Below are 13,172 nucleotides of genomic sequence, written 5' to 3' on the forward strand. Positions count from 1 at the left end.
TATAGTGGAGAACGGAGCATATAGAGGAGTTGTAGGCAGTGTTAAGATGATGTCTTTACAGATTTCTTATATGTGGAGAGTGAGGAGGAGACCTCCTGGTCTGCGGAGTCCATGTCTAGAGGGATCAGAGCTGCTCTGGCAGCACAAGGAAGATCCACACGTCATTAGTCAGGGATTTTTGATGTTGTGGCTGATGGTTGTGCACTTTTATTTTAAAGGCTACATAATTATTTAAAACTACACTAGTTTTTGTAGACTATATTATATTGTGTATTAATATATATTTGACACTGTAGTGAGTATTCATAGCAGGACAGCATATGTGGCACAGACACATAAAAAACATATGTGGGACATTGTTATGGTGCTGTATTCATTCATAATGAGGAACATGTTACCTAGCACTAATACTAATACATTAATGCAGTTCTGTGGAATATCAAGCTTTGTATACATAGAGGCTACTTGTTAGTATGATCAGTTCATTTTGGTTTTGATCTTTAATTGGATTACTTGACAGCAAAAAAAATGTCACAAGCTCTCATTTTTTTATTAAATAAAAAGTCAATTTTATAATGTTATTTTGATAGCTGTTTCTCATAACTGTCTTGCAGAATCAGATTTGCAGGTCATGTTGAACAGACCGTGGCTTGACAACTTGTGCTGTAAAATTTATGTGGCTGCCCTCACCTCTGAGGAACATTCCTGCAGGGTGCCTACCACAGGGATAAGCATGTTCGCATGTGGAGATTTGAGCAGGCGTCCCAGCAGAGGGATACCTCCAGCCTTACGAATGGCCTCCTTGTTCTTGCAACTCTTACTGCAGCTCCACAGCGCTAAGACTCCACAGCGAGCCACCTCTACATCCTTCTCCTGGTTTGCACTCACTTGGGCTAAATTAGGAGTCCCGCAGTCCAGTAGCTTTACCTGATCAGTAAGACAAGGCATGGGGATAAACACAAACCTAAAAATCTGTGCAGACAAGCAGGCAGACCAAATGTATTTAGGCAGAAAACCTCCATACACAAATTTACACAAACTCTCTGAACCTGACATAAATTTAGGGACTCTTGAAAGTTTCCTTGCAAGTCTGTGGTGATAATGGATGGTTCCAGATGGGAATTGCAAGTTGTTGGCCGTGATTAAGGGTGCAATTAAATTTCTATTACCACTGGGTCTGTGAGGATGAAAACGCCAGAGATGTTAGAAGTGGAAAACTGTCAGGATAGATGTTGATGTTAGGGCTGAAAGGCCCAGTGTGACGGTTTATGGCCATCATTTAGTGTTCTAATCCATAGTTCCTGGCCAGTGAGACAGAGCAGGCAAAGCTATTACACACTGCACAGTTCAAAGGTGGTCTTGTAGCATAGCGTGAAATTAATCTGCCTCCATGAGCGACTTGCACATGAGAACATCCGATTTGGGCCTGAGGAAAATATACAAGGCATGGAGGCTTTAATCACAGGTCCCTCTGTCAACAAACATGAATGCAGGTCAGAGGATGTAGGAGACATTCTATCTGTTTTACTCAGCACCCACTTTGCATTTTTCAAAAACTGATGGACCACTATCTGACATCTGCTGTACAGTGTGTAATTGTAATTGATTTGTTGTGATTCAAAACAGTCAAAACAGCAAAATTTGCAAATTTTTAACACTTTGAACAAAAGGAAATAGTGATGTTAATATATGAATCGCATTGAAATAAAAAAACACCCTGTTATTCCAAGTTTCCAGGGTGTCTGTGGTTCATACAAAAAGTTTGTACTAAATCGCAAACTAGCTGACAGAGACATAAACAGCCAGCGTTAATGGAAAATCTGCCACTCTGGGACATAACATACATTTTATTAATGCCAGTACAGAAGACTCAGGTTCTGGTCCACAGTCTTCTCTCCATCTGCACTTCACATTGGTACTATAGAGCTTGAGTCTAAACCTGAATTTACATATTTCTAGGCTTATACTTACCAGTTTCTTGATACCATCTAAATTCCTGACGATTTTTCTTGCTCTATGGAACCTGGCCACATTAGCAATGGTCTCAGCAGATAAGGCCTTGAGGTCCTTATTTGGCGAGTCCAGTGTCGTCACCATTCTCTGCAGGCCTCTCATGTCAACAATGGTCCGACTGATTTGCATGTTGTGGCTAATCTTTCTAAGGATTTTCAGAGATCCAATCTAATCACAAAAACACACATAGCAAACATGAACAATAAATTTTAAATAATTATAGGCTTGTTGCATGAAAAAAACTGTTGTGTCTATGCAAACAATGGCCTTCATCTGTACTTAGACACAAACAAGGATGTGTATTAGCCAAACATTCAGCCACATTTCCACTGAAGTAGACAGGACAAAAAGCCATAATAAAACCAGGTTAAAAAGCACCCACACATGTCATTAGGCGTACTGGAGAATAATTGCTACCCTGTGTCTTTAAAGGCACGCTCTCTATCCAGCACTCATGTTTCTGTAACTAAAACACAGGCTGGCAAACACGGCCAGCTCTGTTCATGCCTGCAGGCCATCCAGGTCCAGCTTTGGCACAGCTACTCACTTTGCATCTGACTTCTTTTGTATCCAGCAAGTTAAGGAGGATTTCAAGCCCACCTAGGTCCCGGATGGCCAGTTGGCATGTCTCCTGCATCAAATTAAGGTCCATCATGGCGTAAAGAGTGAGCACTGTGGCTTTCTGGTCGCTTGCCTGAAATAATAATGCCAAACAAGATGGAATGAAAATGAAAGAAAAAGTAAAAGAAAGGATAAAATTGAACATTGAGCAGACATTTGGAAAAACGAGGAGATACAAACTTCCTTCCATTCCCAACAGTACGCCTCCCTCTCTCTGCGTTGTTTCCCTTTATAATACCACTCCTGCTGGGGTTGTTTTGTTTATACCACAGCCTTGTATGTGTTTAGTTTTGTGGTAGTAAACAGTGATGGAAAGAAATAATTTGCTAAAAGTGCACTGTGCTCTGACAACAGCACGGAAGCCAGAGACCATTAGACATTGCCCTTAATGCACAAAAAACACTATTGGCACTCAAACCTTGAAACTAATGATGAGTTAGCATTTCACAAGCAGAATATGTTTTGACAGTTGCTATATACACACACACATCATTTCAGACCTGCACTCCAGTGATTATCAAACTTAGTAACTACAACACTATTTGGTCAACAAGTGGTGTGAGGGAGGAAAATCTGTTCTTTGATTTAAACTGTTGCCCCTCCATACATATGGGGTAGGAAGTTGAACTGATTAGATTTTACTGCCACTTAACTATGATGTGTTTGCTTAAAAAAAAAAAAAAAGAAACAATACAGACATTCAAAATAACACGCATGTGGTTAAATGCTGTCACGGGCTGTAGTTACAGAACCTGAATGTATTTTATTGTTTTCCCTTAAATTCCATATCCAAATACTTGTTTTTGTCCTTTTTCACTTCTCCTCACTGCTAGGACATTGTGTGGACTATGTTCATAAATCCACATAATGCCCGAGCTGTAGATGGATGATGACAGCATTACGGCACTGAAAATACCAGCTTTATGGCTGGTGCTTTGAGATGGTTAAAGTATTGTTGAGGCAGACAGCGATGTTGTTTTTTTTATATGACCATATTTAGTCTGTATCATATGCAGTTGAATAACAGACTTTGCTGACATACAGTGGTTTTGATCAAGAAAGGAGGGAAAATCAGTAGTCAGATAAAACAGAAGTGCATGGTACAAAAATGCAAGTTAGTTGCTGTAATACTAGACCTGCCTTTGATATGTGACACTGAAACGTCCAGTCCAAAATCTTCTGGCAAGTGAACAATCAAATCTTATTCCTTTCTTTCAGTGGTTACAATATGCCACAGATAGATTTTTCATTTAGTCAATTCAAGGCCGTCTCTACCGTTCCAAGGTTCATAAGCCATTATTAGTTGCACACTTTGCAAACAATGTGAAACTCCAGGACCACCCTAAATAGATTATTTCAACCAAATACAAGAATGTATCATGTCCTGCTAAAAACTACCCATATATGTAGAAAATAGCCTATCACTATATAGAAGTCTGCACCAATAATCGGTTTCATGCAGCTGTTGGAGGGGCCGGCTCATCAGTGTAGGCCTATACCACAGTCTCAAGTGGTGTTTGATCATATCTCCCTCACAAAGCAGTGCTCTGTCACAGCAGGATAACGGGCACATATGTTCTCCATATCATGACGCTCGCCTAAATGTAAACCATTTGCCCATTAACAGCAGTGGATCTACTGCTTCCTTTGTCTCCTCCATTCTCACTCTTCAAAGGATTCGGCAGGCGAGCTTCGTACCTTGTAAATACAACAAAAAAAGAGCTATGTTTAGGAGTGATAGCTGGGCGAACAGAAAACAGATCATATGCTTTCATTTTTGTTAGCTTTGGTCTTGAAGTATTGTCGAAATTCTTTAAAACATTGACAACATCTGACAATCTTTTATGGTGAAAGATCTTTGACTCTCCCCGAGCATGATAGGGGCAGATGCTCAACATGGAACAAATTCAACCACTATTCGACCTCAGAACAAGAAATTCAAAGTAGTTCAAGAAGTTTAGTATCTGTGTATTGAGGGTGGGGGTGTATATTATCTTTGCTTTGCTGGTTTTCAATCATCAGTTTGTGATAACAACAGCAGTGTTTTTCATATTATATCTACCTTGTCCCCCCACCTTAGTTTAACATGTTACAGGCTAACTATTGCTAATTAATGCTTAAGAAAAAACAAAGGTCAGTACAAGTTGATGGGGATAATATAAAGTCAAAGGATAATCAAAGTCAATAAAAACTATTCTCTCAGGCCTTCAACGTGTGCAGCATCTCCATGACTCCCCCCCGGACCCTAATAAGGATTAAGCGGTGTAGAGATAATGGATGGATGGATGGGACCTTGAACACTGAACGGAATGCCATTGAATCTTAAGCTACGCAAGTATGTTTATGCACAGAAGAAATTTGACTCTGGGTCTAGTGTCTGTCAGTGTATTTATACGGAGCATAACAATGTTTTGGAGAAAATACACGTGGATGTACTAGCTTTGTACAAAACTTCAATCAACTGGACAGTTGTAAAAACATTTCACATGCAAATAAATATGTCAGTGTCTTGGTGGTGCTAGGAAATGTCCGTTTATCACCAAAATCAGAAAAAATACACTCTCTGGAAACAATGAATATCTACAAAAATGCTAATGTCGTGAGGCTACAGAAAAAGTTCAACAGTCACCAAAGTCATAAGAATTTATCCTTTAGCAATCTGATTTTTTAAATTCTCTCCCCAAATCATCTGTATGTACCAAAACTGCATCTTCAGAACCTTTTTCCATGATAATTACATGTAACTCTATACTGCTGCTCTCCCAAAAATGGGTGTAGATTGAGCTCACAAGTTAACCTACGAGCTTCCAACAAATCGAAACACCCTAAGGATATGTCTACAAAGTAAAAAACTTAATTTTCAATACAGGGGTTATCCACCCTTAGGGGTCACCCAAGTCAACCAGATTTATGCTCTATTCATGAACAAACTTCACGGTAATCTTAAAAAGTCATTGAGTCTGTAGTAGTATCAACATTGCCATCCATGCAGCCCTGTCACTGATATAGCTGTGAAAATACATATAAATCATTTTGCAAATCAGTGTGGTAGGTTATTGTAGATTTGTAAAGCTCAGCAAATGCAGTGAAATGCTAGCATATAACACAAAAATACCCTTAAACGGCTGTACTTGTGCAATTACAGCCTTCTCTACATCCCACTAAGAGAATTTACTGGAGTCCCACATTGGAATTTGTACCATGTTATTTTGGAAGCTGATACTCATTATTAAGCAATTTAATGGTAGCTAATCTAGGAATGATTAAAGTAAGTTGTATAAATGCTTTATCTCCTTGTCAGTGGAAATTGCATAAATTAAGCAGTTGGACAGATCAAATTCCATTCATGAGCTTTTTTCATGAACTTGATATCAGCCACATAAAGATGCTTTACACATTTTGTCTCTTCCTTTACTGCAGGTGTCCCAGCCTGAGCTACTAAATAGCTGAAGCTTCCAAACTACTGAATGGGGGTCTTATTCTAGTCGGGTTTCCCTGGAGCAGCAGACAGGATTCTGCAGACACAGAGAGCCCTGCCTGAGCCACTCAAGATCTATAAATCACTGCACTAAGCATGTAAGAGCAAGAATGGGGTTAACAGGGCTGTCAGCAACACCCTGATGACCTCAGGCCGCTTTTCTTAATGTCATTTTGCATGCGTCTGTGTGTGTGAGACTTGTACTCCATGCCAGCAAGAGTAAAACTGCGTATCAAGTATAATGCTCAGATACTAAAGAGTGTGTCTACAATGTTTGAATTGGTGACAGGTGGACTTGGGCCACTGACAAAGCTCAGTGTAAAAAGGAAGAGCTGGGCCTTGGAAGAGGTCAAGCCGTTGAATATGCATGAGTTAATGCATCTCTGCAGTTGAAAGCATATTCGAAAGGCAGCACAAGAACAAACCCAATCTCCAGCTGGTTCACGGAAAGAGTACTGTAAGGACAGAATGAGTGACTACTGCTTCCTTCTTGCTTCATATTTGACACAGGATCACCTATGACGTAAAACTTGATCATTTAATAGGCCTTGATGTCATAAAATGAGTGCTGTGCACGCTGAGCAAACATCTACTCAGGTCTTTGAGTTGAAAAGTTGCTAAACTCATGAGAAAGAAATTATGCAATTATTCTTGTAAGAAAATTCTCCAGATTAGACATGCTGTAAATGCATTACAAGCACTAAAAATGAAATATTTAAACGGAATGCTGTAGTTATTAAAAAAGCAGTGAAATTGTTTAACTACTTACAGTACAGCATAATTAGCTGCAAATTCGCTTCTGTTGGGAAAATGAGAACGTCCAGACACTTGTACACTGGAGACGGGGTTAGTTTTAGTGCAGAAATTAGTAGCATGGCTCTCATTAGAGAAGAGCAGGGGCAGTAGTACTGTGACTGCCCAGCAGAGGGGGAGCAATTTTAATGACGACTCAACACAATACCTTGTGTGTCAAGAACCCAGATCAGCTTGTTAATCTGTAACACTTTGGTGAGCTTGAAGTAGAAACATCATTTTCAAGTTATGGAGAAAGGTTGTACTAACAGTGACACTTTTAAGGTTTGACTGAATTATCTTGATGTTCTTCAGAAAATTAGAAAAGGTCATTTGCTCAGTGAAGAAACAAGGTCAAATATGAAAATGTTTACAATACATAATACAGAAATGTTTATCTGTTAACTAGTAACATATTGCATATCAGACAAAATATTTATATTTGTGAGAATATGAAAATGGTGTTTAGAAAGCCACAGGACAACATAACTATTAGCAGCTGGGGAATTTTGTCTTTATTTAAACAAGGACAAAATCCTCAAATTAAATTTTGTGCCTTGGTGGCTAAGTTTAACACGCAAGCTGTTTAACACTGTAAAACAAAACTTTAGACTCTTTAGGAAAGTTGTTCCTTAATTTGTCTTGTTTTCATAATTTACTGAAGCCCTATGTAATAAATGTATAATTATATCAACAGCACAAAGTCTATAAAAACTAAAAATACGCAAGCCTAAAAATGCAAGGGCAATAAAAGGTTGCTTATACCGTACTATACCACTGACACATTAAAGACTTGAATACGGTGTGTAAATTATGTTGAAACTCGCTTTCCATGTCAGTATGTTAAAGACATCTACAGTACATACACACATGCCTGCCACAAACAGATTTCAATTTGCATTCAGGATTTTGCGACAGTCCATGCAACCATTGTATAGGCACAGGTCTCCAGTCATACAGGTATAAAAACAAACACAACTTAGGCAAATATTCCAAAATAAACATCATTAAAACACAAAACAGGACATCCATGTGCCGCTTTATGAAACTGTTAAACTTCCTAGAGTACAAGCGGCTGTCTATAGCGCGAGGGAAAAGAGGAAAAAAGATCTCCTCCTAAAATAAAACAGATATTTAACTTGGCTCATGGTAAGTTTCAGCGTCTGATGGTAATGATATTATAAAATGACTACTGGACAAACCCCATAAATAACTGTGCTGTGTGGTTTCCAGACAGATAGAAAAGCTGGGACATGTTGGTTATGGTAGTGCTGCATCTTGTTGAAGCAGGGACACACACACAACCCTAAAGCTCATGCCACAACCCCAATGTAAAGTATAAAATACACAAACCAGTGAGGGTTTTTTAATCTGAATTTGCCTCTTTCATATCATTTACATCTTTTTTCTTCCTTTCTGGAAAGGAGTAACTGCCTGCTTTTAGAGTGGGAATTTCCTTCCATTATAATCTATTTTGCTAAGCTAAAAATACCAACCTAAAGTTGAACTTCACAGCAGTGTTTTCTATAAAAGATTTATTTGGTTGCACTGTGAATGATTTTATTTAGCATAAATCTGTGAAACTTAGAAGCCATTATGATTGTATAAAAAATGTGAAAAATAGACTATTACTACACAGTAAAATAACTTTAACTCATTCCATTTTCCTTCAACTAAAACAGCGTGTAAAGGATGTTTGTGTACAGCAATACAACAATAATTCTTGTTTTAATTTAATCTGTCTGAATAAAATTGTCCACATATATAGATAATGGGGACCACTGAGTGAAGCAGGGTAATCTCTGAAGTCAAGTGGTCTGAGGTATTCCCAGCCAGTCTGGGTCATTGGTGTTTCTTTCCTCTTCTTTTCCTTCCATGTTTTGACACATTAATATTCACCATATGCACTGTCAGACCTATCACAGGCGCGCTTCATTTTTATGCTTCTGCGGTGTGGGCAAACAGCGCGTACAGCTGCTGCTGTCAGACAGCTCTTTCCCCTGTGCCTTGGCTTGCATGTGCAACCAAACAGCCCTGTGTCAGAAACCAAGAATCCATAACCCCAGCCAACCACTTCAATAAGCATCTTCCTGTGAAGCTCCGCTTTAAATGGGAGCAACCTCCACTTTATCTCCTCTGACATCCTCTTTGTCATTGGCTGTGCCTTGATGTGACTGAATCAAAACAGACAGGTGGGATTATGTGATAGGAGATTCAGCTTTGGGAAACCAACTATCCTAAGTTGTATGGCACATCCCTGACTACATGATTTCTCACACACAGCATTTCTGAAGAAGTTTGAGAAATGTGACTGCTAATTCAGGTCAGCATCAAAATTCTAGTACGGATGACAGGAAAAGAGCCTGGACTTTACTGTTTCCTGTCAGTTGTGACCTGACTTTACCTGCAGTAGTACTCTCAGTTTGAAAGGACTATTTTAGGATAAAACCAATCAGAGGGAGGAAGCAGTAGTGTGCAGGGTGACATTCTCATACCTTCAGGTACTTGACCAGTTTCTGGATTTGCCAGTACTCAGGAGGCAGGTCTGTGTTACCCTCTGGATGGCGCGCTGGCTGCTCCTCCTCCTCCTCACTGTCAGTGGAACTCTCAAGCTCCACTGGGACAGCTCCTGCTGAGGTCTTACTAAACAAAAAAAGAGCAGATAACACCCAACAGATAACAATGTACACACTGTAGGTGTAGGATAGAAAATACATGATCAGACAAAGGGATGAAATATAACAGCATGCAATTTCTTTTCCAGTGTTTTAAATGGAAGAACAATCAGTTCATCCCACACAAGAAGACCTATTACAAATTATGAAATTCAAGTTTCAAGTTTGAACTTCCACTGAATCTAAACAGCTGGAAAACAATGATTGGAATAAGGACTGCAGTCATCATCATATACAGAGCAAAGACTCCTGCTCGGCTGTTGATGCAAATAGAAATGCAGATGGTTTTTTAAAGTTGAATGGGCTGCTTGAATATCTGCATCATGAAAACTGGGCACTGTGGAGCAATGAAATTTGGTACCCATTCAAATGGGTCCGCTGAGAAACAGTTTCCATGTACATACAAATAGCATTTCCAGGGGAGCATTTTATCAAAGGGAGGCAGCTGATATGAGTGTTTTCCTGGATGCAGCATGATAAACACCAAACGAAACCTTCACAAAGCTGCCAGGCGTACACACTGTCCTGGATGGTGTGAGATGATGATTGTGACTGAATGAATGCACTCTGGAGTATTATTTGCACGTACAGAAAATGATGAGGAGCTAAGAATGCTATCAGTGAACAGTGGTTAGAATCAACATTGTTGATTTATTACACTAGCAGTCTGTACATATTGGCAGATTCAAGTATGGAGACAGCTGAGGAGCTGCAGCTGCCAAGAGCCAGAGAAGGAAAACGCTTTTACATAGGTTCTTGTTCAGTACAATGTTAGCAGCTGAAGCTTTTCACCACATATTTCTCCACAGGTAGAACAATATTCAGTTATCCTCATGAAAGCGGAAATCCTGTGTATACTGTACAACAAACTATACTATACCATAAAAAAATAAATCACTCCAAATTGCATCATTTACATTGATTGCATTACTTATGTATAATTAAAAACAAAGTGGTTAGACAGACTACACTGAAAATACAGGCCTTAAAGTAAAATTCAGTGCAACAAAAGTCAGGCCACCCGTTAATATTATCATGTTTTTTTTATCATTGTGTGTTGCTGTTTTTGTTTGGATAGAAGCCTAATGGAAACAGAGAGAAGCATTGAACAGATCTGAAGAGAAAATCCCTGCCATCCTTCACACATAACACTATGATGTTCTATTGACTTCAGGTCAGGAGACATGCTTGGCGAGGTTGTAGTTTTCATGCTTTTCTTCTATAAAAACTCTTGTGTGATTGTAGCAGAGTGTTTGAGATATATTTAATGCTGTAAAATTCCTCTCCTGTCCAGCTTCTTGAAACTTGAGATATTTTCATTCAGTGATTTGTTATACAAATATGCATTCACAGTATCATCTCATCTATAAATGTCATCTCTGCACCTTTTGCACCCGTTGGCATGCATTTTTCACAGGTAACACTAGGCAGTCTCTTTGGTCATGCTAGGCCTAACCAAACATGTTGGATGCCATCCGATCCAAACATTATATTATAAGCTATTTTGATTGCATCTGACCAAAGAATGGGCTGCTAGTATTCAATAGGCTTCTTTTCATGCTGTTTGGCAAAGCCGCAGCAGGAGCAACAGTTTTCTTTTTGAACACTGTTGTTAGTAGTTAACTTTATGCACTGCTCTTCTAACTGTCTGGCCATCACTGAAATGCCAATTTTGACGGATAATCCTTGTGCCGTTCTGACACACTTACGTGTCTGTTTTTTAATGCAAGATTGTGGAAATAGCAAAAGTGTTCTGCCTTATGTTGGCTCATGTTCTGTCACCTACTGATGTTCAATCTTTACGCAGCAGTCTGGTTTCTTACTTGAGTCACGTTGCAATACACACATCACCGAAAAAAACTGAGAAAGCTGTGGCGCTAAGTATATGTATGTACAGAAACTGACTGCTGTTGCAGTCGTCACAGATAAACTCACTTTTATTTCATCTGGTTGCTGCATTTTCAAGGCAGTCCATTGAACTTGTTTGTTTTTTAAAAGCCCTTACAGATTCTGACAAAGAAGAACTAACAGGGGCTACTTACATTTTCTGAGAGGACCGACGCACCGGTAGGGAAGACCCAGAAAATTCTGCTTTTATCTTGCTCTTGGCTCCTGGCGTCAGCTTTTTCTTCTCCTCTCCAGAGCTCTTACTGGGCTTCTCTTCCTCTGCTTTACTATAATGATGTGAAATAGGAGTCATTATGCCTACTTCTATTTTGAAAATGGTTATTTTTCTAACATAATCATTATTTAACAACTCAAGACAAGGGTTCAGCAGGCATTTTTTTAAGCAATTGAAATACTTTTATCTTGAGCCAGTTTTTCCTCAAATGGGTACAGTTATCACAATGTACAGCTGCAACAGCTCAGCCCTTGCTAGATCTATTTATCAATCAAAGACCATATGTGATAGATCTTTGGGGATTTTTTTCTAATACTTTTTCCTATGTTTTGTATCTATAATTGGGCAGAAAGGTTTTCCAGAGTGTGAAGCATTTATTAACTCTGATCACTGTGTAATCAAGAATATTTGCACTTGCTCTGAAATTTATAAACCCTATAACAATTTTTTTTATAATGTGTGACTGCTGGCAGACACACTGAGCACATGTGGCAAAGACTTGGCACCACTGTCATCTAAAGCTCTTCAGCCCTAGAAGAGGAATCTCCACCACACATACTATGTAGTAGCCTGACAATATTTTAGGACACATCTTGCAAAAGGAATTATCACATACCGGTACATAAACAGGAGATCAAAACTGCTCGATCCATATTTGTTCCTGTTGCCTGCCTTGTTCACCGTATGCTGTTGTTTCGTCTTCTCATGCACATTCTTTTCCTGTTGCTCGTAAGACCTCTGGGGTTGGCCTTGTTTCTCTCCATCAACCGATTCCACATGCTGAAACTTATGTGTTGATGGAAGTTTTTGAGCTGCAAAATCCTGCTGGTAAGGGGAAAAAGGCAAAGTGAGGAAAAAGTCCTTGTTTTATTTGAATTAAAATTAACAAAATGTATGTGATAAATTTTAATTGTAAAATTCTATGTAATTTGGTTGTAAATTTCTCCAGATGATGCTTAATAAAACAAAACAGTCATTCTGATTCGTCTTTTATTTCTTGTGGACTTGTGTGCTGTATTTTCCACCCACCCACTGCAGTGGTTTGTCTCCTTTCATTATGTGAGACACAATACATATTAATGTCTGACAAAGTGTTGGTCATGTCCCTCCAAGAAGAGGCGTTTAAAAACTATAGAGCAGTGTCAGTGGGAAATGAAAAAGACAAAACTCACATAAAAGCCTTTTCTGAACAATATGCAGACCTGCATAACAATTCAGCTTTTATTGAGGTATTAGAATATAAGAACACTTTCCCAATGCTTTACACAGAAGAGGTCCCTCTTTCTTAATTGGCTGAACAATGTCAAAAAGTTTATTGTTTCTCGACATTCACCTAAAAGCTTACAGCTTGGCTCAGACTAAGTAACGCCTTTGTGTGACTGTTATTCAGGTATGATTTTTTTTTAAGTTTTCAAGGTCTTTATACCAAACTTTACAACCTATACACGAATGCCAATAAGACATATGAATG

The 13,172-nt window shown here is 38.9% G+C and overlaps 1 protein-coding gene across 2 annotated transcripts in view; it reads right to left on the minus strand.

The window, feature by feature from the left end:
- odad2 (outer dynein arm docking complex subunit 2) overlaps positions 1-13,172 on the minus strand; it is a 44,240-nt gene that overhangs the window by 20,258 nt on the left and 10,810 nt on the right. Inside the window, exons 8-13 of one of the 2 annotated variants that reach the window (XM_023262665.3) lie at positions 12,318-12,523; positions 11,622-11,753; positions 9,400-9,547; positions 2,561-2,707; positions 1,972-2,181; positions 691-927 (exon numbers count right to left, since the gene is read on the minus strand). In XM_023262665.3, the coding sequence (XP_023118433.2) occupies positions 691-927; positions 1,972-2,181; positions 2,561-2,707; positions 9,400-9,547; positions 11,622-11,753; positions 12,318-12,523 (1,080 nt within the window). Of the gene's footprint in view, positions 1-690; positions 928-1,971; positions 2,182-2,560; positions 2,708-9,399; positions 9,548-11,621; positions 11,754-12,317; positions 12,527-13,172 lie in introns of both variants that reach the window. The other variant, XM_023262664.3, reaches the window with a different exon arrangement.

The sequence above is a fragment of the Amphiprion ocellaris genome, chromosome 22 (assembly GCF_022539595.1).
Source record: "Amphiprion ocellaris isolate individual 3 ecotype Okinawa chromosome 22, ASM2253959v1, whole genome shotgun sequence".
NCBI classification, from domain to species: Eukaryota; Metazoa; Chordata; class Actinopteri; family Pomacentridae; genus Amphiprion; species Amphiprion ocellaris.